At 40.9% G+C, this 24448-nt stretch overlaps 1 protein-coding gene across 6 annotated transcripts in view; it reads left to right on the top strand.

Moving 5' to 3' along the window:
* The first annotated feature begins 580 nt into the window (after positions 1 to 580).
* FNBP1L (formin binding protein 1 like) overlaps positions 581 to 24448 on the top strand; it is a 48463-nt gene continuing 24595 nt past the window's right edge. Inside the window, exons 1-2 of one of the 6 annotated variants that reach the window (XM_072342695.1) lie at positions 581 to 806; positions 21444 to 21559. In XM_072342695.1, coding sequence (XP_072198796.1) covers positions 783 to 806; positions 21444 to 21559 — 140 coding nt within the window. In that variant the 5' untranslated portion in view covers positions 581 to 782. Of the gene's footprint in view, positions 807 to 1715; positions 1828 to 21443; positions 21560 to 24448 lie in introns of those variants that run through there. The other 5 variants (XM_072342693.1, XM_072342694.1, XM_072342699.1 and 2 more) reach the window with 5 other exon arrangements.

A 24448-nucleotide genomic window follows, 5' to 3' on the forward strand; every position in this document is an offset into this window, starting at 1 on the left:
GGAGATGCGGGCACTGCCTCGGAACACCCTGCACGTGGAGAAACGAATTTCTAGTGTGAGCGGTAGTGGCGGCTGGCAACCGGTCTGTGCCTTCTCTCCAGCAGCCATCGTGGAGGAACAAACGTTTCGGAGGATTTATCGCCCGCTCTTTTCCAGGGGCCGTCGTGCAACCGCGTGACCCATCGACCCGCTCCGTGCAGGACGGGAATGGCGGGGCTGACCCGCGCGTTCCTCGCTCGCTGCGCACTGCACGCTCCGCAGGTGTGCGGCGCCGCCCCGCGCCGTGACTCAGCGCCGTGCAGAGGGCGGCGCGAGGCCGCCGCGCGCACAAAGGCCGGTGCCGGCGCTGCCCGCCCGGCGCCCCCTCCTCCCGCCGCTCTCCCCGCGCTGACGGGCGGCCGCCGCCCTCGCGCCCCTTCTCGGCGGCGGGAAGCACCACGACCCGGCTCTCTCCCCGCCGCCGAGGGGCGCTGCGGGGACCGCGGGCGGGCGGAGGCCGGGAGGAGCCGGGCGTCGCGCCGGCCGCCGGGCCGCCCTGGGGAGCGGCGCCTCGCCCCGTCCCGCGCCGTCCCCCCGCCGCCTCGGCCGGGCCCGCCCCTCTCCCAGTCTCCTCCGCGGCTCTCCTCCCTGAGCCAGGCGGGGCCGCAGCTCGCCGCGACGCCGTCCGCGCTCCGCCGCTTCTCGCCTCTTCCCGCTGACCCGGGGCACCGCCGCCGCCCGGCGGGACTCTCTCCGGCCGCCGCCGCCCGACCCCGATCCCGGCCGCCGCCCGCGGAGCCGCCATGAGCTGGGGCACGGAGCTGTGGGTGAGTCCCGGCTGGTCTCATTGTGTCTGGGATCCGCCGCCTCGTCTGCCGCGGCGGTTTCCCCGGGGGCGCGGAGCGGCCGCGAGGCGCTTTGTTCGGCGCCGGGAGCGGGCGGGGCAGGGCCGAGGCGGGCAGGGCGGCCGGGGGGTGCCGGGGGGGGGGATAGAGAAAGGGGGGGACCGAGGGGGGCGGCGGCGGGAGGTGGGGCGGGCGGCGGGGAGGGGGCGGCGAGGCGGGGCGGGGGGCGGCGGGGCAGCGCTTCGTCCGGCTTTAGTGCGCGCGCCGCCCGCGCGGCCATGGCGGCCGGGGAGGGGGCCGGGGGCACGCGCCGCTCGGCGGCCACCCGGGACCGAAACGGCCCCCTCAGGTGGGAGCGCGCCCCGCCCGCGCCGAGGGAGGCGGCCGCGTCGTGCCCGGAAAGCACCGAGCGGCTCCGGAGAGTAAATCGCTGCGGGCGGCCCCTTAATTGGAAGCAGCTCGTATGGAGCTTTGTCTCCGAGCGCGGCCCAGAACGTTGGTTAACGCCGTATTGTGTTGCCTTGCTTTGCCTTTTTTTTTTTTCTCCCCTCCCCTTGAATTGCAATTTGCTCGCTGCACGGAGACGCTGCTCTCGCTGTGCCTGCGCTGCATTGGCTCCCTGCTCTCCGGCGGGACGGCCCGGCCGGGGAGCTGCGGGGCTGCGCCGCGGAGCCGGTGTCGCCTTCGGGTTCCGGCTGGGGCCGGCGGCGAGAGCGAAAAGGACGAGCTAAAAAGGGTGCCGGGGGCTGTGCCGCCTCGGGTTACAGCCTGTCCGCCCTCCGTGCGTCTGCTCTCGGAGACGGGGAAGCGCATACGCGCGCACCCGGGGCAGTTTTACGGCGCTCGAAGTATTGCAGCTTGAGATCTGTTCGGGATCTCCTCGTTCGGACCCAGCAGCGATCGTTGGCTGTGAAGCTGCGCCCGGCTGCGATGTCGCGGAGGAGCAGAGATGTGCTCAGCGCCGGGGTTCCCACCGGTCGCGCTGTGCGGGGCTCCTGAGCAGGTTTTGCGCGTAGCTGGGATTTGTGGGTGAGGTGGGAACTCGGGTGAAACACACTCGTGAAATACGGACGGCAGTGCTGTAACAAAACTGACACGTGAAGGCTGTGTCCTCAACTCTAGGGGGTAAAAAGGCTTCTCGTGGGCAGTGCAGGTTTGTCTGTCGTTGGTGCCTGTGTGTGCCTCGGGCAGGGGGTCACGGGTTGGTGCTGGGGAAAGCTTGGAATGTTTGCTGTGGTGCTGGTCTGCTCCTTTGGGCTGCCTCTTGAATTGCTTTGTTCAGCTGAGACTGACAGAAAGAGAAACGTTAGCAATCTTGTAGCCAGTTTCGCAAGAAAATGTTTAAGAAACGCATGCAAAACGGTGTATTTCATCTTCAAGCGTTGCTTTAATAGCAGACATTTGTTTTGGTGTCTGGGAACTACTAGAATTTTATCTGTGGTTTTTTGATGTTGTGTTTTTTTCCCCAAAGTCACTAATCTGAACGTGTTGAAGAAACGGTGCCAGCATTTTACCTGTTTTACCTATATTGTACTATTGCTTTTGTTTCAGTAAAATTGAATCCCCCTTTTTCTTGACGTGGGGAGACACCTGCATCTCCTCCCCAAGGCACTGGCTCCATACCGAGTGCTCTGTTAGTCAGTGTGTCGGCTGGCAGGCTGCTGGCAGCACAGGTTTCTACATTTATGTGCACCTTTTAAATGGGTTTCCTTTCTTTGAATTTGATGATGCTGTTTGAAAAATCATAACTATATAACTGTGGAATTATTTTCTTAGCTAGAAGAACGGTCGCTGTTTCTTGTATCAATTGAAAAGAATACGGAATAATTCTTTTGGCAATTAGGCAAATCCTTTTTCTTTTTTTAAATTTGGCAAAACCAAAATGTGTTTATTAAAGGTTGGGTTCTGTTTAGTCTAAAAACACGAGGAAGTCAGTGTTTTTTGAGTATTGAAGACAGAGCTGCAAACAAAAGAGTGGTTCAGAGTTAGATGTGCTTGTATTACTGCAGCCTTCCCTGTCCCTGCTGCTGCCCCCAGTGTGGCACTTGGCACAGGCTGCTTGCACCTCTGGGCCCTGCAGGTCACTGTGCAGCCTGGAGCTCCCCTTGGTAGCGCTCACACCTGTGCTGATGTGGTGCTGGTGGTGGTCAGGTTAATGAGCCAGATGGCAGATTTTCTAAACGTTGCACAGATGTTTGCAAACAGGTACATGGGCAAATAAGCACTGTGGGCTTCACTTGTATGTTGATGATTTTGCATCGGGCTCTTCTGTATCTCTTTGTGCAGGTTGTTAGTATTTGATGCTGATATGATGTTCTGATTTGTTTTCCATTTGGAGTCTCTGTGCAACTTTGTATAGAGAAGTGTATAGGGATATTCAGGGAGAAATTGGTATCCAGGAGAAGATGTGGGGGATTAGGAAAAGCAACTTATGTCCAGTACTTATGTGGTACTTATTTAAAGTGGCTCTTTGATGTTAAAATGCCGTATGTGCAACTTGTATTTGAACTACCTTCTGTGGTTATGTCAGGGATTTGGCAATGGAAAGATGTCCTTTGGTTTGCCAGTATTTCCTAGCTCTTAAATTCCGTAGTTGCTATTTCATGTGATAGATTATTGGGCTTTTTGCCTTCAAAGCAGCTGTTTTTAGTACACCACTGCTCTGTGACACAGGTGTGCATGGCCATCACTATTGCATTCTGAGTAGGCTGAAGCACCGGGGGCAAGTTGTGTTTTCAGTATGTCTTAGCTGGACAACTCTTGCGCTGCTGCTTTCAGGTATGAATGTACTTCGTTTGGTAGTGCCAGGTAGAATCACGTGAATCAATAACAATAAAATAATAAAATGAATGTTGATATGCTTAAGCCGTTCTGTTGTTAGAACTCTGTCACTTTGTTTGACATTTGTTTTGGTATGCTGTGTGAAAGGTGTTCCCCTTTGGCACCTTTTTTGCCATGCCACATTTTGATGAATTGCATAAGTATTGTTTCACAAAGGGCTTTTTACTTTTGGTTTGTTTATCTCTCTCTACATCATGTGCTTTATGGTATGTTCACATTAAATTCAAGATACCCCGGTGCGCAGCTTTGTGTGACAGTCTTCTGTTGGTGGTAGGAGACAGTATTGAGAATTAGAAGGTCTTGGCTCTTGGTGTCTGTAGTTCAGCTGAAATTAAATTCTCTGAAGCTGGACTGCTGTGCTCTTAAGGTTTCCTGTGTGTAATACTTTTTCATAGGTGATAATCGTAAGGCAATAGTCATCTGATGAAAGCGAGTTCATGACAGCAAAGCATCACATCTGTACTTTGTTGGTAGTAAAAAAATGCTGCTGTCATTAAGATGCACTTTTCAGCATTTCAGAAATAAAATGGAGAGTTCTGATTCATTGAAGAATCTCTGCAGCACAAGCCTCTGTTCTGTCTATGTGTTCCCATACATCTGGAGTTCTTCTTGTGATGGGCATGAAATGCACAAATAACATTAACATAGATTTAACAAAACATATGTGGTTATTGTCATCTTGGGTTTTGGTTCAGTTCAGTTGGACATCCAGTACAATTGCTTTGGCACTGAAGGCTCACTGTGCTGAGACTGGAGGGCGGTTGGTAATGAAATTCTTGGCTTACTGAGTGGAAGCAAGCGAATCTCAGCGTGCGATTGGCACGTTTGCTGTTGAAGTAACTTCCCTGGAAATTAATTAAAGAGGTCAGTGTTGCCTCCTGAAAATAAAATAAGAGAAATCAGAGGGGATGTTTTTCAACTTCTGATGCTCGTTCTGTGTTTGGAGCCTCTGTGAACCTCTTAATAGCAGTTGGCAGGAAAAGAGGTTGAATACCATGTCAGAGCGTTTCTAGTCTGTAAAACCAGTCTAGCCATCTGTTTCTCACCTCTTGATAAATATTTAAAGCAGAAGTTTTGCTGAGGGCTTTTGCGCCCTTAGATTTTGTAAGTTAAGAAAGCAGCTACTGAAGATTTAATGATGCTGTTGTGAGCTCCTCGGGGCCAAAAGCACATCATCTTTTTTAATTAAGAAACGACTGGCATTGTAGAGAACTCTTTTAGAAATTAGTTACATTTGACCAAAGAAAGATCAAAGTATATTTGATGATGTGCTCTTTCTGATCATCCCTTAAACATCCACTCCATGCCTTCTATTTGCTAAAATAGTAAATTACGTCTGTTGCAGCAGTAGGTTTTCAAAGCTTTGGTTTTTATTTTTTCCTTATGCTTTCAGTGTCCATCTCAGACATGGTTTGCCTCTTGTGTTTCAGTCATCTATTTGTGTAGAAGCAGCTAAGTTGTATGGATATGTTGTCTAATCCTAAACGTCACCAAGTTACAATGTCACAAATTGAGTGGAAAACCTCAAAAAATTGACTTCAAAAATAACTGTTATGTTTCATATTTCTGTTCTGATTGTTTCTTGTAGGAAAGCAGGTTTTTAATCTAATTAAAGGTTTTGGTTTGTGTTTTAAAAACAATTTGATTCTGAGAAGCCTTTCTGTGTGGTCATAGAATCATCAAAGGTTGGGAAAGACCCACAAGATCACCCAGTCCAACCATCTGCCATCACCAATAGTTCTCACTAAATCATGTCCCTCAACACAACGTCCATGTAGTCACTGAACTGTTAGTACTGCTGATTAATTAACAGCTGAAAAGAGCCCAAGCCATTGAAAATAATTCTACAGTGCAGGCTATATTCTATGAAGAATTTCTTTTGTGGTTTTGAATCTTAATGTTTCACAGACTGGTTTTCCAATATGGTAACATGTTCTGTGTTTAAGATGGTACGCTGTTTAGTACGTAGATGTTTATGAGATGAAAGTTGTTGTTTTTCTCAGTTTTCTTCTTTAATCCAAAGAATGCAAGCAATTCTCCTGTTGAATTCAGTGCCCTTGCTCACGTGGTCTGTAAATGTGTGCAAGGAATGTGTCTTGTGGCTGCAGTTCCAAGAGGGACGTGCGTTTCCTCTGTTGTGGGTGAGGTACTGCGTAACCTCTGTGAGGTGGCAGCGTGTTCACAAGGAGGCTGTGCAGCTTATCTCGTTCTTGTGAAGACCTCAGTGATTTCCAAGTGGGAAGTTACGTAAGGGTTGAGCGGCTGGTTATTGGATGTGTGGGTACCTCAGGCTGTGGAATGAAAACAATTGTATCAAGTTTTAGTTAGAAATAATATTTGTCTTTATTTTTCCAGCAATTGTCTGGTTCCTAAACATATGACCTTTTTGCTGGTTTTTCCAGGAAGGGGTGAGTCACTGTCTTGAGACTTTATCAGTTTGGCTTTCATGTTGGACATGCTTTAATTTAAGGAAGCATACGTGTTTGTGCCCTCGAGTATCTGTTTAGATAGCTTTTTTTTTTTTTTCAGTTTTGAAAACTGATTATCATCTGAAACTACTGAAGTGGCAAGTATTTTTTATTTATGGCCTCATTCCTACATGTACTGGGAAATGTAAATGCTCTTCAAGGACGATTTTACAAATGTACTTGGTTCTTCCTTTTTGAAACCTGTACAGTATCCTTATTCATAGCACAAGCTGTGGAAGTTGCCTGTATCGTAAATCCAAAGGCTGGCAGTTTGATTTCCTCAGAGAGAATGGCAGGAGGTTGTTTGAAATTGCAAGATTTTTTTTATCTCAGCCAAGCAGAAGATTTCTTTAAGGCCTGTACCTGGCAGAGCAGTGCTTGCAGCAGGATTGCTTGGAACCACGAGTCCATCAGAACCTGAGGCTGGCAAAAGCATGAATAGATAACAAGGCTGTTATCAGTGTGTTCAGGTTTCTCTATTTGGTGAGGAGTGACTGAGTAGGTGTGAGTTAGGCTTTGAACAGTTTGCAAATAGATACTCAGAAGCAGAAGGTTTGTATTAATGTTCCTGCAGAGTTGTCACTGGTGCTGTAGACAGTGAAATAAAATGTAGTGCCGTGGGAAAATGTTGCAAGTTTGTGTATTTAAATTAATTCATATACTGGATCAATCTAGGTGAGACTGTTGTTAATACTGTGGTTAAGTGCTTCAGTCCTTAAACTTGCTGAGCGGTATTTTAGCATGCTTGGTGAAGCCAGTAATTGAGTAATGCAGCAATGGTTTTATGGAGAGAAAGGACTTCAGCACATTTCACATTGAGTGCTCATTGTTTGTAGCGCACATGCATACTTTTCCAGCAGCTTGAATTCTTTTTGGTAGAAAAAGAATCCCCAAAGTCCAGATGTGATCAGCTTTTTCCTTGTGTTGGTGAACAAATTGTTCAGTGAAAGCTGAAATTCCAATCAGCTTGTTTCATTTTGCCTCTAGTGACTTTACGTACCCCAGTCTCAGAGCTCTCTTGGCAGAACGCTTTATAGGTTCATCCTCAGAAGCGTGTCAGTGTTTCAGCTGGGTGGAAGGAGAAGGAAGAAAAAGTATAATAAACCAGAAGGTTTTCATCAAAATGCTGAGCCTTTATGTGGACTTTGTTCATAGAATTATCTACAATAGAATTGCTAATCTGGTTTGCTTTTCCCACTACAGGCTCTGATGTAAAGAAGAGCAGTAGCAGTGTAGTATTTCTTGCTAGGTGATGACAACAGCTTTAATTTCCAATGTAATTATTTTTCTGCTTTTATGTTATTAATACTCTTAGCACTGAAATTTGAAATACTTGCTCCTTGATATTTTCTTTGGTCAGAACTCATCTTCTGCTCTGTAACTAAAAAGGGCATTAAGCTGCTTTAGCTGCTTGCTGGAGTTGTGCTTTGCACGTTTATACAGTGTTGTGCTACATCTTTCAGAGGAGAAATGTCATCTTACAGGCTTGAAAAGTCTTTGAAACTTGAATTTTTCTTGGACTTTGATGTGGACCTCTTGTGGTAGTCTCAGGCAGGTAACCTTATTTTCTATCTGTTCATTAGGTTGTGAAATAAATAAAGTTCGTTTGCATTAAATTACTATTGCAACAATATCTTCATTTGTATAATACTTCAAGTTTACTTAATGTGTAAGTACAAAATAATACAGTGTTTTTCAGTGTCATAAGCAAAATCTAAAAGCAGCAAATTCTAGCACCTTCCTCCTTGCTCTTATTTACCAGACTGCCTGCGTGAAGGAACCATTTAAGACTCTTCACTGTGAAGCATAATTCCCTCTTAGCTACCTGGTTAGCTGTTGTCCAAAAAGGCTGTGTCTATTTTGAAAGAAATGTATTGGCAATATTTGATGAAACATCACTTGGATGGGTAATACCTGCTGTACACTAGCAAGGAAGTTCACCATTTGATCATGGTACTTATTCACGTAATGCTACTCTTGGGAAGTATTTGCTCAGGTGGCAGGTACTGTGCCTTGTCATTGGCTGGTGCACAAGATGTAGTGCAGCATGCTTTTTTTTTATAGTTCCATATTAGATAAACAATAGTTTTTCAGCATTGTGCAGAGAAATGGCATCCCCTTGATTTGAGTTTGGAGCGTTAACTGTGTGCTGAAGAGAAATAAAACAACCGTTGCACTGGATGGTCAAGAGGCAGTCTTCATTTTTGCAATAGTTGTTTCTGTTTTATCTTCCAATTATGGAATTTAATTGTTTTGGGTTTATTTATTTATTTATTGCTACTTAAACAAAGTCATTCACCGTTAGAGAAATACTTAGGATGTTTGACATTTTTAATCAGTACTTGAAGTGTGTTTAACCTTACTTGTTTACTTGATGCCTAGAGCCATCAGTGACGCAGTAGGTTTGAGTTGTGCTGTGCTGTTTGGTTACTGGTCATGCCAAGTGACAGAGCAGGACTAGGTGCTGTGCAGCACAGTGGACGGTGATCTCAGGATAGAAGGCAGGTGCACAAGTTAAAGAGTTAAAGGTTAAGCCCCCACTTTATAAAAGATACAATGTAATAAAATTTAATGGCTGTTAAGAGATTGTACACGTTATTTGGATTTTAATAAAATGTGTTATATCTTATTTTTTCCATGAGAATGAGTTCATATCCATGATTTGTAAATGGAACGCTTAATAGAGGTCCATTAATGAGGACTGATAAAAATAATGTAGTTCTGAAGAATCAAGAGTTCCCTCTCCTCCCTTACATCTGCTTTTATTTAGGTACTAATAGTGCTGACACTTGCCTGTATACTTAATTGCACCATTGTTTGTTCTTTTTATAAACAAAAGTCTTGCAGGATCAGTGGAACACCAGGCTGTTTTTGAAAGTAAGTATTGTATATAAGGAACTTCTCAGAGCAGGTATTTTTTTACGGGAGGGGGTAATTGGAAAGCTAATGAAAGCTGGAGGTACTGTACTGATACTACAGCAATAATGGGTTCTTCCAGTTGATCTTACAGAAAGGTCTTCTATTTTTACCCTTGCTCAGCCACCAAAAGGTGCTTCTATGGTAAAATATGCAGTACGTTCTGAGCTACCACTTTGCATCTGAGTTTTCTGGTGCCACCTGTAGGTTGTGGTTGTTGCACTTTATTATTTCAACTGACAAAAAATGCTGGTGTTTTATTATTTCCGTTAATTATTGTGGGATCTCATTTCAGGCTTACGAGCTTTGATTGTTGGAAGCTGTGATTTAGTAGAACGTGGATCTAAGTTGGTACTTGGAATTTCTGTGTGATGAAAACTGTGCTTTCTAAGTATTCAGAATTAACCTCATTTCATTAAAAGGTTCTCTGTAGTTTTTTTGTGTTTTTGTTGGTTTTTTTTTTGTTTGTTTGTTTGTTTTTAATACTGCCTGGGGAAGTCATTAGGCAGTAGGCAGTGACATTTGAGATCCATGCATCAAAAAGGTGCTTATTCATTTGGAGGAGAGGAAGAAAAGAGCAAACTTCCTGTTGAAAGGGAAAAGAAAAAATAGCTTTTTGAAGAAAAACAGTAACTTAGGAAAATCCCATTGGCTGGGATTTTTCTGCTTCATAAATCATGCAAGAGAATTGTATAGTATATAATTCCATGAAACTTCAAATAGAAATGTCATGATTTTATCAAGTGTCCTCAGTCTTCAGTGTGATACTCAAATATTTATTCCTGTAGCCAGAGGTGTGGTGGTCTGATTTAGTCTTTAGGTTGAGACTAAGGAATTAAGGGTTGGGTGTTATTTGTTTTGTTTGATTGCTTCTTTGTTTTGTAAAGGTGGTGAGACTTCTCCTCCTGCTGAAGTACTGCGTTCATAGAACTTGAATTACTTTATCTCCCTGGGCTTGAGTCACTATTAAGTAGTTTGTTCCTGATGGTGACTTGTAGTAACAAAAGTTACTTCTTTCTAAAATGACTTTTTAAAAATGTTTTTCCTTTGCTACTGGTGCTGCATACTTTATCTGTTTCCCAGAACAATAGTGCAGTCCTTCAGGGCAGCAGCCCAGCACTTGAGAGATACCGGTTTAATTCCCTGAGTTTCACTTTTATCTTTTGTGTTCCTGAAATGGAAAAAGTGAGGCCTGAGTAGCTGTGCATGGTAAGAGGCTTTAGCGAGCAGATGTATCCTATTGGTGGATTGTGGTTGGAGTCCAGTTAATCAGTGAACTGACCTCTGTAGGTACAAGCAGAAGCAATGGCAGGCCATTAATGCTTTCTTCTCTTTGTATTTTTGAGGCTAGTAGTGCTTTCAGTTACTTTGACTCTCAGGGGTTATTGCTGAATGTCACTGAAATTTCAGTAATTGAAGTTATTTTCTTAGGGGTTAAAGATAATTTATTGGCAGTCAGATACTGGTGGTATTTATGCTTAGTGATTGGTAGGTAAAATATTTTTCTGTATTCTGTCTGGTTTATGCTGCAGGTCTGTAATTGTGGGCTGCATAAGGAATATATCCTGACTTAATGAAATGCTTTACATTTTTTGAGGAATTACAAAATCAATGAAAGGTTATAATACCGAATGGACAACATTCATGCTCTCTTTTCAGTAATGAGATAAAATGGATTGCCTGTGCCTCAAACACAAGCTTCATTCTTCATTTTTAATTCTGAAAGAACTGTTTTTAATTCTCTGAACAGACTGAAGGTGGGAGCGATGCTTTTACTTTTATCTGTGCTGGGTGCTGGGGAACTGAGTCAATTTCTAACAGAGACCCTATGTAATGTATATAATTAATTCTTATCATCCTGGTAAACTTCCTGGTACTTTGTACTTTGTTTAACTTTGTCATGCAGACCCATCAGACTCAAGTCACACCTGCAGCCTGTGGCTTTCTTGGCTGCTTTACTTTCTTAGGTCGCTGGAAAAGAGGCTTCATTTTTTTTTTTTGCTGACTTCTGTTCATCTGTGGAAAGAGGATCATGCTCTTGTATCTCCAGGTTAATCTGATGGTTGGATGCCATTTGTAATACGTTAAGCACTAGGAGCAGTCATTCTGATAAGAAAACAGTGTAGCTTTTCATTATGCCACTTCTTCCTTCTCTTGCACAATAGGGTGCATTCTCAAACTTGACAGTAGCGTCAGTAGATACATACTTGCCTTTTCAGAAATGAGTTTTGCCTTATGTCTATTGTGGAATACTCCCTTTTCAGTTCTAAACACGAAGGAGTGATTCATGCATATTTTTAAACCTTCTGTAAAGTTGTGGCTCGGTGCCGGTTGTGATGGTGAAATATAGAGGAAAGACGAAGCGCGTGTGGGCTTTGTTTGTCCTAAAGCAGTCAATGCAAAACAGCTTTCATATGGTGTCAGGTTTTCTTCTTCCTTAAATACACAAATTGCCCAGTCAGGTACATGCTCTAAAAGTACATAGCAAAAATGGATTCTTACTCTCTAAATCTGTAATTTCAGACAGGATACATTTACTATTAGTTTTTTAAGAGTACTATACCAATTTCTTTCAGTTGATTTCAGTTATCTCAGCATAGTGGAGCATGCAGTTAACTACAGCTTTTCTTGTGCGGTTGTTTTTGAGCTATATTTTCTAGAGAAGAGACCTACTGAGGGCACGTGGAAAGTGAAAGTTGAAGTACTCATGTCACACAATAAAGAGTTTCAGGATTTTCTTGAGGTTGCATCTTTGGTGTGTCAGTATTCTGTGCCATACTATAAGCTAGTGCTGTAGATTTATACAAAGAAATGGCACCTACCATATTTGGCATTTTTTGTACGGTGAAATTCTGTTCTTTTTCCTGAAAACCATTTCTTTTTGTCTTCATTTGCTAGAAGTACTTAACGCTTTGCTTGCTGCATTTTTTCCTTTGTCCAGGCTTTCTTCTTATGCTATTTTCATTTATAATCTTTTCTATCTTCAGAGTAACCAGTTTTACCTCCTGATTAGCATTAACTTTTGCCTTATGAGGAAGGTAGAATACAGTGAATAGTTAGCCTGACAAGTTAATGCTGAAGAAGTAACAGTTCTGTGAAGTTACATGTAACAAGGTCTTATTTTGGCATACAGCATCATTCTTAATGTGTGCGGTTCTCTTTGGTGTTTGCATGAGCTGTGGTGTATTTTATGTATTCTATAGCATAAATTGCCTGCTGCATCTTAAAGCATTATCAGAGGCTTTCAGTGTTAATATTTCAAAGTCTTTCAAAATTAGCAGTTCCAGATGGGGAACACTGAGTATCCATTGCTATTTATTTATTGTTTTTAAGTGGAAGGAATGGCAGATATATTCATAAGGTGCTTAATTGTGCAGTTTGAGTTTCCTTTTTTTACTTTAAACCTGGAGTACGACTTATGAAAAGACATTTCCAGTAATGCCTTAATTAATACTGACACAGAAGGCAGTAGGTCTCCTCAGATTACATTCATGTGGCTGGAAACAGTTTACTGTTTCAGCTGCAGGTAGTTTGAATTGTCTTTGGTGTGTTGTTACCCAATGTTAATATTTGGAATTCTTCGTTGTGTTCTGAGAAAGGTTACAGTTCAGTTCATTGTTGAGTTTGGAAACCTTGACTTGAGATGTTTGCAGTCACCATGAGTAACAGACTTTGAATCTAAATGCTTCTGATAGGCTCACTTGAAAGAGGATTAAGATATTCAATTTTTGTATCTCAGCATGCTGTTAAAAGACTGACTGAAACTAGCTGTGTTGACAGCTGAGAATCACAGCAGTTTAGTTAAATATTTTAAACCTTGTTGAGTGTATTTTGATATATAATCTTTGAAATATTTAAACATTTAGTATGTTGTTGAGATTCATGGGGATGATAGTTCCAAATAAAGTTCATAATAGTGTTGTGCTCCTTTGCCAGAATGCTGTGCAGCTGTCCTTGAGCTCTTTGCTTGGGATTTCCTTACTTCCTTTCCAAGACATTCTCTTTGGAAAAAATGGATGCCTTCAGACTGTGTTTAACTTCAGATTATATGCTAAAGATGTCCGGAGCTCAGGTACTGACACAGATGAGAAAATGTCTAATTCCATTTTATTCCAGTTTTATTTGTTTGTTTCTGGAAAGATAAGCGTGGGTTTTATGCAGTGATTTGAACAACAAAATAAACCACATATTAGGGAAAAGTAATTTGTGTTCTTTTTCCACTACAAATCCTGATGTGTTTTTTTTTTTTCATTAAAAACTGTCAGCCCTTAATCAGTAGGTTGAAAATGTTTTTGCTAGGATGTAAAATGTTTTGGCTCCCCGGATAACGAAGCATCAATTTTCAATGCTGTTTGTTTGAAATCAGGCTCCTTCAGTAAGGAGTTACCATTTTAGAGGAGTCTTTGTTGAGAAGTGCTGTAACTCATGGTGATTTTGGTCTGCATTAGGATTATGAGCCATACCTAAAATATTTTGTTGAGCCCTGTTTTGTTGTTTTGTTCTATTATTTCTGGTTTGGTAATACTGAAAAGTTATTAGGAGAGAGACCTACTAATTATTTACTGCAGGAGCTTTTTTTTTTTTTTTCTTTGTGGATGTCAGTAACAGAACAAGCTGCTTTGTACCAAGTATAGAATTAACTTCAGTGCTTAAAATGCTGCAATTAAGCGTTTCAAAGCGTGTGCTTTAAAAACTCTAGTAGATGAGGGACTGAATTATCTTCTCATCTTATATGTAGAACTTAACCAGAGAAGTGATTAGGGGAAAAAATGACCAAGGTGCTTGCTTCAGCCACAGGTACAAGTACCTGGATTTGATGCTTATTTTTACCTTTTAGTTATCTACTGTATTTCAGTATCACTTTCCCACTATCCTTGTATTTCTCATGTAGGAAGGGAATAACAGCAGAAGACAGGCTTCTGCTGAAGTACTTTTTAATTTCTACTTTGGTTGTTTTTTTGGTCTCTCAAAAATAAATTGACTCTTCAAAAAGGAATGAATGCCGTCTGGTGTCACTATCGCCAGATGTGACCCCACTATTTAATGCTTACTTCACAGAATCATAGAATGATTTGGGTTGGAAGGGACCTTCAAGATCTGGTTCCAAGGCCTGCCACGGGTGGGCCTTGGGTACCTTCAGGGCTGGGGCACCCACAGCTCCTCTGGGATGTGCTGGTGCCTCACTGCCTTCTGTGTAAAGGATTTCCTCCTAACACCTACTCTAGATGTCCTCTGTTTTCAATGTGAAACCATTCCTCTGGAAGTCTCACTTCTGTCCTGAAAGTGATTGCTTCAGGAAACGTTTGTATCTTTGCACTGATCATGCTGTAGATTTGCTTACTTTCAATATTGAGCTCCCACAGCTTTGTGGAATGTTTTACTGATGTAATTGTTACATTGGGTGACAGAAGCTGTATGAAATCAAGATGTTTTGAGTCTGAGTTTTGTATATATATTAGACTGAGAAATGTCGTTCTGACAGTTTAAAAACATGTTGGTTTTATTTTTTTTTCAGTACCCCAGAGTTTGTGCTCTACTTTTGTATATGCAGCTTCAGTGTCTAAATATGCTGTACTGCAGTTTTTTCCTGCTTTAAAAACGTGGGTCTTCTAACAGAATGCATATGCTTGCAGTTAAATTATGTCACTGATCACATTCCGTGAAATTCTAGGTATTTGGCAAGGGAAGACAATAGCTTGTTAACCTGGAAGGGGCACAGCATTTGTATTCTTTGAGCTCATAAAATACATTTATATTGCAGTTTTCTGTGGATAATATTAACAATGTATTTTGTGTAATACGATTTGTGATCCTGAAGTCACTTACAGTGAAGCATGAAAGAATGTTGCAATATATTTTCTGGGCTTGTATCCTAAAAACTTGAGTTCAATTGATATGGAACAGAATCATCTTACGCTGTAACGTTAGTTATCTGAATTGGGAAGCTGAAAAAATCCATGGTTCTAAAGATGCCAGTAGTGACATCTGGTTTTAATTTAAATTCTTTATTCAGTTATGTTAATGTTATGTGAATGTTGCTTTAGAAGCAATAAATGCAGTAGATTCCCCTGTGAAATAGGAAATACATAGGTGGTGGGCTGTTTGTTTTGCAGGCTTCCTCTTTATCTGAAATAATATTGAAAAGAAGATAGGAAGGTTCTCATTTACTGCCCTGTTAAGTATGTGCATCTGGTTTTAAAGTCAAGTTGGAGAAACACTTCCTGTTGTTTTCAAAGGTATTCATGAAGGGAAAAAGGTGTGGCGTCTCTGTTCTTCCTTTTGAATGCTGGAACATTCACAGGTGATTCTGAAAGGGAAATTCACCTTAGGACAGGGTGTTGAAAGTTCCCCTTCTCTGTCCTGCTGACCAACAGCACATGGTGAGTTAGCAGGCTGGCCTCCTGGCTCTGCTGGCTGCTTGCCTCACCTGTCCTTTGTGATCTCTGATCTTCTGAATTATCAAACCGTTTCTGCTCCCATTTAGCAGGAAGCAGGCCTGCTCTGATCTGGGTCTGTAGAGATTAATTCTCTTAACGTTTGCAGCCTTTCATGAACAACAGAGTCTAATAACGCTGTTAAATGAAATTGAAGAAGTCAGAACTGTTAAAGGGGTATCATACTCTGATATCAAAGAGCAGATTTACTGATAATCGATTTAGTACGCTTGTCATTTTTGAATATGAGGAGCAGCAAAGCTAAGGTTTATGCTTTCCTCTTATCGCTGGGGTGTACTCATGGACTTTGAACACATTGTATTCTATTGGTGTTCACTGTGTTACAATGTATCTATGGTGGGAAACTGTGACATTAGTTGAAACAGTTTACACTGTGCTAAATTAGGAGTTGCTGTCTAGATCTCTTGTGCCTGTGTTGGAAAGACTGAAGTTTACCTGAAGGTTCAACATTCAGAATGTTTGCTGAGTATTTTAATCACATCTCTTGTGTTGATCCAGAAGTTAATATCAGCATGTGTTCGCCTTGTTTCTGTGTTACAAATTGTATGTTATGTGTTCATAACTTTTCTACATACTGTTCAGGGGTAGTGCCATGAAAGGTACTTAAAGGAACTGGTGAGACAAGATTAACATTCCAAACAAGCTGTACCTTTGTTAAAGATCCAAGGACAGTTAGAAGGGGTATGCCTTGTTTTCTGTGTTGAAGCTGTCCGGTCAGTTCTGCTGCTCATATCAGTACTTGACTTGTGCACAGATGCTGTTATGCTAGATTTATCCTAATTGTCAGAAACATAAGCAGAATGATAAAACATAAACCAAACAGTTTATTTGTGTTTATTCCACTGAAGTAAGACTTAAATGTGACTTCAAATGTGAAGTACATCAGGTTGACTTCTGTGTGGGATTTGTGCACACTACTTGATAAACACTATCTGGTTTTTATGTCAGTTAGAAGCTGTATTTTCAGAACTTGCTATGTAGCTGAACAGCAAGCAAATAAAAGGAAGCGATACTTGGATTACAGGGAAGTTGATACTCTTTCCCTTGTTCTTCCTCCTTCCCCAGCTGGCAGAAAGTACTTCCTTGTTTTAAATTTGTATCACTTGCTATCATTATATGCTTGGATTTTAGCGTCTTCAGAACTATGACTCAAAGTTATATGCAAGGTAGTAGTTACTTTATCCATGTCAAAATTTCAGTTCATTAAAACTTTCACTAAATTGCATAAACTGGGTTTCATGGTCGTACAGTTGAATGACCATAAATACAGCTTGTGCAGCATAGTGTGTGTATGCGTAAGGGATGGAGCTTACTTGGTAAGTAATGAATGTGTCCTACAAAGCAGTGTTAGGCAGCTGCAGTGCAACACTGAGCAGCAAATCTGGTGAAGCTTTTCTTCTGAATTGATGATGTGGGACACCTGGGTATTTTGTAATAATAATCTCATTACAAAACATATAGCTTGACCCTGTTGTTTCTTCTGTACTTCTCCCCTTGCCTATTTAATTCCAGGCTAATTACCTCCTCCTTTCAGAAAACCCTTTTGGTTTGTAACATCTATACCACTCCCTTCTTTTCTTGAGTACACTGTCCTAAATTCATTCCTTACAGTGTGTGTGGGGGAGGGTGGGGGTGGGAAAGCAGTAGGTCTGCTTGTTAGATGCTGGGCCAGTCTGGTCAGATCAGGAACTTAGGTTAACCCTTCTCTGACAAAGCTGACAGCTGCTAAGATCTCTTTGCTGCTTCCACTTTAGAACTAGAGTGATGCTTTTGAACGCAAGAATAGTTTGGTAGGTCACGTATGCAAGAACTGGAAAGCAACCTGCTCACTTGGTCTTCTAGAGATGTGTTTTTAATGATATTGTTGAAATATGTATAATTTTTAGAGAGGTATTTGTTAGTATTATGTTTTAAGTTTTCTCAGTGGTGCTTAGGACTATGCTAAAATGTTCGTGTTGTACATTAAGGTTAGAACCATGTTCTAACAACAACCTTTTCTAACTAAGGAACAAAGTGATTTTTTTTTTTTTATACAGTTTTTGAAAAGTCTAAATCTTGCAGCGTAGTTTTCCAAGCCAGATGTTTGCCTATTTTTTCAGGTTGTTTACAGGCTAACATAAATCATGTGGTTGTGCACTCATTTCATACAGCACTGCTTCACCTGAGACCTTATGTGGCTGTTGGTCACGTAGGAAGTTTAGGATTCTTCTGCTCCATTGATGCAGAGCCACAATGCTGTATAATCTTGTTTTATTCCAGTCTTGCTGTAGAGGTGGGATTTTCTCCAGGTCCTTCTTACAGTGAGCAACAGCATCTTTAAACGTTATATAAACAGTAATATGTTTTTACTGTGATGCATCATATCACATTTAGTTAATTTATAGTTAAACTTAGAAGTCTTTCTGGTTCCTGTGACACAACTAGGACTAAAATCTATTCATGCTTTTGTCTACTAGTACCATTTGACCACTTTCCTGCTTGCCAACTTTCCTGCCAGCAGGTCCAGTAGGTGGGCCTACTGGTAAGTTCAGGAAGAATTAAGGTTTTCTTTTCTTACATTTAGGTGATGGTATAGTAAACACGTCACTCACTTGATATGAAGATGCCTGTGCATTAAATGAAGAACTTCAGATGTGATTCACAAGCTGGCCAAATAGCAGTATTTGTTGAGGAACTCCTTCTGGCAGCTTGTTCATCAGTTCTCTTTTATTAACATGACTGTTAAATGTCTGACTGTGGTCTGGGACAGTCAGTTTGCTGTGCTGGCAGAAACCTAATGCTGTTAGTATCTCATCTTTAGTCCAGCGGATATGGTCAGTGGCATGGGTGACCTGGAGTGCATAGCTGTAGTCTCTAATGTTGAATCGTGTCTTCAACCAAGTGGTGGAGTGCTGTGAGATGGCTGAGCTAATTCAACAGCATTTAGCTTCTGAAAGAGGTGGTTTGTCCCTCTGCAGAAGTATTTCATTAATTCCTTGGATCGTAGCTTAATCTACCTTGAAATTGGTGTCAGTATTTGTATTTCCAAATGTGAACAGTTTGTTGTAGTACTATAATACTGTCAGTATTTACCTATTTGTCTTTCAGCTGATCTCCAAATGCAGAACATAGTTCTTTTCCAGTTCTGACTGCTCATTTCAGAAGCAGCCACAGATGTTTCTTCTTCTTTTCTGTCTGATAGATGCCCATCCCATCCTAGATAGTGGCAGACAGGAGTTTGTCATGCCTGTGGAGTTGCTAGCTGCCAAACACGGCATCCCCACCTGGCAGACCTGACAGGAGAGAGTTCCCAATGCAGTTATTTTGTTGCTGGCCTGAGAAGATATTTGCAGGGAAAAGCACAGGCTTAGAATGCTCTGTAAGTCTATGGGGCCAGATGACTTGCATCGCAGGGTCTTGAAGCAACTGGCTGATGTGTTTGCAAAGCCACTCTCCATCATCTTTGAAAAGATGTGGCTGTCAAGTCCCCACTGATCGGGAAAAACAAACAAACGTAACTTTGCTTACAGACTCATTTCTTCCACTCTCTTCAATGCGTAAATACTTTCGGAGAGGAATAAAGTGTAATTTGCAGGGTTGTCTGTTTGGAAGCTTCTGTACAGAACTTGTAAAGAGCAAGAAAAAAAAAGACGCTTTGTATTTAGTTTGCTATATAGAACAGCCCTTTGTTAGTTTTTAGATTTAAAAGTAACAGGAAGTTTTAGAAAAGCAAGCTGCTGTTTAGCTGGAAGTAGTTCTAGTCTGTCTGATAGAAGGAAGCAGATTGCAGTTGCAAGAAGAGAAGATTGGAAGTCCTTATAGATAATTATAAAAGGAAGCAGGCAGGAAGAGAAGTGATAATTAGTTCAGCCAGTAAAATGTAAGAGTTGTTATACTGAGAGAAAAGGAAGCCGGAATGCATAGAGACAAAAGGGAAAGGAAAGGACAAAGGCACAGAACAGGCTTCAAGGATCAGAAAACCTGAAATGTGTTGTCCAAATTAGATTACTGTAGCATTCTCTCTAATTAAAATACAATTTTATAATTAATTTGTGCTGAAGACAGGTGGGGAAAGGTAACTTGTCAGTAATAGGTCATGGTTTCCATAACTTCTAATATAGCAGGTCTAATAGTTCTTTGCACAAACAGTGAAAGTTAAAAAATAATAAATAAACAATAAATTGACCCTGAGAAATCTCATTGATGTAAAGTGTTGACCAGCTTGAACTTAATTCAAGGTCTTCATTAAAGTTAAAAAATAATCAGAAAAGCAAGCTGCAGTGTTTCATACAAACACCATCTAAGGGTATGATAATATGTGAAGTAGTTGCTTTGTAATTTAACTTAAAATGTTTAATTACTTGACTCTGTTTGAGAATTTTTATCTTTTGCGGTACTGTGGATGCAGGAAGGAAGGTTCATTTGAGAAACTCATAGGTATAAATTCAGCAAACAATATGAGATTGAGTTAAATAGTCAGCCCCAGTTGGATTTCTCGGTTGGATTACTTCAGACTTGCAGTTTTGTGGATTATTAATTTGTTGCTTTTCCTAAAGTGAAAAGTATTAATTTCAGGCATCATATTGTATGCTTTGTTCAGTGATAATGCATAATATAATTGGGCGTCAACAGAAGACTGCAAGCAAACTGGCTTTGTGAAGCTGTTTCAGAAGAGAACATAGTGGTGAGTCCTTTGCCCCTTCCAGCAAAAGGTGGACTAATGGCCCACTGAATCAGGGTTTCCATTGCTTATCTACCAGGTCATTAATGCATTCATGAGTAATTCTGTAGGCATCAGTAATAGTGGGGGAGCTGCACTAATATGAAGGTATGTAAAGAGTGGTGAAGATAAGCAGCAGGTTTTTAGTTTTGAGCCCTGCGTTAGAGCAGCTTTCTTTTTCACTTCATTCTCATTGTCTTATGTATGTTCTATGTGTGATCCTCATATTGGGAGGGAACAAATTCTTTCTTCCCTTCAGGGGCTATGGTATAGTCCTACAAAATGGTCTTTGCTCAGAGCCTACTCTTTATAGAATCAGATGAAGGAACAGAGTTGTGGCAACGTTTGTGGCACTTTGACAGTGATTAAATACTTCTGTAAAGTGTGACATGTCAAATGTACTCAGTTTTTCATTGGAGCAAAATATTTGGAAAGCCATCATCCCTGATTGTGTATTCTGAAACTTATTTGTGAAATCAGTTGGTCAGTAATGTTAATCAGTACAGAATACAGTGAAAGACGAGTTTTGGGGATCATTTATTAATAATCACCACTTATTTCTTGAAGTTAAGTTTATCTTTGGTCCTCCTGTTTACTTTGTGCATTTGCTTTCCTCTAACATTTGTAATGGTTAAGGTTTGCTTTCTTTAGAATCTCTTGCTAGAACTGATGATACACTTTGTGTATAGATTTACTTTAATAAGTGTTTTTCATATGCTGCCTATGCCCGACTTAGTCATGCAGCTATCATTTACATTATCTTTTTTTCAGTGAGTGGAATTGCTTTCTCGTGTCAAACAAAATTCCTGCTGTTTGTGTTTGTTTTTTAAAAGTACATCATTTTAGTTGGCCAGCAGTCTGTTAGTTACCTAATGCTTATCTCTGGTTATGTCTTAATTAGTGGAAAACTTCCACTTGTGAATGAAAAAAATAAAAAAAGGGGGGGGGGGAGGAAGGTGCATTTGTGTTGTGAAAGCGATGAAAGGCTGTATACAACTTAAATGAAGACATCCAGAGCTGTTTTCAGAGAAAGAGCTTGATCGGTGCCTGGGCATACGGCTTTGTGTTCCTGTATGTGGTCCGTGTGCATACATACTTCAGACTGGTCTGTAATTTTAATGACTGCAGTTCAAATAGCAAGCATTCCTTCAAAGCGCAGCTCATGAATTACATGTTGTTTCTGGTGTTGGTGCACTTCTTAGACTCACTCTCGATGTTCTTGTTTCCTTTTGTTTTTAAGGATCAGTTCGATAACTTAGACAAGCATACACAGTGGGGCATTGACTTCTTGGAGAAATACGCAAAATTTGTAAAAGAAAGGATAGAAATTGAGCAAAACTATGCAAAACAACTCAGGTAAGTTTATTTTTATTATTATTTTTAAAAGGGTCTTACCAGTTAAAATCAGATTATGGGCAACTGTGCAATTTCATGATTTAAGAGTTTTGGTGTTTTTTTGTGTTTTGTTTTTTTTTTTTTTTTTTTTTTTTTCATTTAAAGAGTGAATTAAATCATTAATTGTTTCTATGCAGACAGGATCTTCTTTAGCAACCTAAACTAAAATTATGTTGGGGTGTGTGCTTGCTTCCTTGTTTGTTTTCCCTTCCGTTCTCCTACCCCTCCCACCTACTCTTTGCATCTACATTTTCTTTGTTCAGCCAGCTTCAAGCCTCTACTACTAATTAACTTCTTATGTCGAATTGGCCAGAGCTTCATTGCATTTTGTTTAGAAATCTGATTGAAGTCATTGAGAAAACTTGAAAAAGCAGATGATCTTCATGTCCTTAAAAGATGACCTTTCCATAGCGAGTCATCCCTTTTGATTCAGACCCTTTCTTATCTCTCTTGTTCACTTTCTGTTGTTGCCAAATGAAATATAATCTAGGTCTAACTGGAGTTTCCCCTCCTATAGAAGGAGATCATACAAGAAGTGCAGTAGCAATAAAATGGCCTAGAAGTGCCAGAATGAAGTGGGATTTATTTATTTCTTTTTAAACCAAAAGACGTGGTATTCGAAGAGCAAGATTTAAATTAAGATCCTGCTATGGAATTGGCTTTAACTGTTATCCTTGTGTTCCTCTGGGGACTTAGCTAAAGCTGTTGCCAGGCCCTTGACAAATGAAAACTGCTATCAGCAGCTTTTGTTTGGTGGTGTCTTCTATTATCTCATCATTGGCAACCAGATACAGAGCTGAGGAATCCTTCCTCATAAACATGTTTAAGAGGTTTAGAGCTGGGAGGGTGGCTGTTGTCTTCTGTTTGGTTTCTGTATTAGTTACTTTTGACCCAGTAGGGTATTTTCACCAAACATAATATGCTCTTACTTTACTGAAGGATTGTTTTTCCTGAAGGAAATAAATGCCACTTTTCCAAAGCTGTCATAGAAGAACTTCAGGAAGTAAAGGAAAGTTTGAAGCATGCACAGCACTAATTCACAGTGTAGTTTTGATCTGTTTTGAGTTGTCTGTTTAAAAATGAAAATGTTTTATTTGCATGGGTCTACTCAGTTTCCTTAAATATTATGAAGAGATGTCGTTTTGCTTTTTCTATAAGTGTTCATTTTCTGCAGCTAGCACACTGATATTAGCGCTCCAGGATATGATTAGAAATGAGAAATGTATTCTGTGTAGCATTTTATTCTTTTGGGTAAAACTTTTGATTTTTCTCAAAGCATTTTTGAAAAGCAAGTTATGTCAAGTACTCCTGTCAGATGGCTGGGCTGCTTGTGTACATGCAGTAAGTATGACAGCTTCGGGAAACACTGGTCTTGCTGCACACTTGTACGGTGCATGCATGCACTTCCTGCCTGCTGCCCGTGAGGGTCTGGACAGTACACACATAACAAGGTGACTGATTTTCTGCCAGTAGACAGGTTCATGAATAAACTATTGGGTATTCTTGCCTGGCTTTTCCATGGGAGAGAACTGATGGTTAGTTGTGAGTTGTCTTGTGATTGTGCCTTGTTTTCAACTGTCATTTCTCTTGAGGACACTCATTGATGTTAACTGTGTAAAAGGGAACAGTCATGAGGCCCCATGGGAAACTGAGATCTGTGAAGTTTTCATCTCCTGAAAAGTTATTCATCCTGCAGATGGTTCCTTAGAAGTTCTGAGAGAGAAGATCATAGGGATAGACTGTGGTTCTGGTGAATTTTAATGCTAGCAGCATGTGGCCTGTAAGCTGGATATTAATATCTCTGATAGCAATTTCTTGGTTTTATCTTCATTTTTTTCTCTTGTAATGGAATACAACCTGACAAACACGCTGCTGAGAATCTCTGTATAATGAACTCTGATGCTTCTTATGTCTTTACATAGGAGGTACATAAACAGTATAGAAAGTGCTCACCTCTTGGTAGTTCTCTGGCTGTACTCGTACTCGGATGGGAAATTAAAAGGAAATTAAAAGATCAGTGAGAAATACAGAGTTTCAATGCTGGGAATGTATAGATTTTCTTTGTGCTTTTTTCATTTTATTTTTTTCTGGTGTTCTGTATTTACTGTTGGTTGGATCTTATTCTCATAGACTTAAACTGAAGATGTGAACTTGAGTTACTTTTTCATAAGAGTTTTCACAAATCAGAGTCTACATCCTGGCAGAAACTCACACTCAGCGTAAACCCTTGCCTAAGGTTTTTTTTTGTATGCTGTCACAGCTTAGCAATGAGATGTTTCCAGGTGGCAGCAGCTGTTCCAAGTCTTTAAGGAGATGGCAAGCAAGTGATGCACATAGAGCATATGAAGAGGTGTTTGAATGAACACACTCAGTTGATGCTGAAACTGATGGTTTGTGGCTGCTGGGTAATTGCAGAAATGATAACTTGTGAGCTAGGAACAGTATATGGGACAGAGTTCTCACAAGTTGATACACAGCTGTTGATGTCAAGAAAAAAAATATGAAAAACTGTAACTTTTCAAGATATGTTCAATATGGACAGAAAAGAAAAACTGTGAAGTTTGTTTTGTCTTTGAAATAGGCATTGTTCTGAAAAAAGCAACCATAAATTCTTCTTTTTAATCTCAAAAGAAGTATCCTGAGTTTTGTGTAGCTTTGTTCTCAACTAGCATATTGTGTTGACACAAGGAGTGTCGGGTTTATTATAGGCTGTTACTGATTTACAGAGATGAGAATTAGGGAGAACATGGTAGAATCATATATTTAAATATGATTATACAGCTGCTTAATTTGTTCCTATTTTATTATAGGGGGGAAAAAAGATGTAGTATTTGCCTAATGACTGGGCAC

Source organism: Excalfactoria chinensis, chromosome 8, assembly GCF_039878825.1.
Source record: "Excalfactoria chinensis isolate bCotChi1 chromosome 8, bCotChi1.hap2, whole genome shotgun sequence".
NCBI classification, from domain to species: Eukaryota; Metazoa; Chordata; class Aves; order Galliformes; family Phasianidae; genus Excalfactoria; species Excalfactoria chinensis.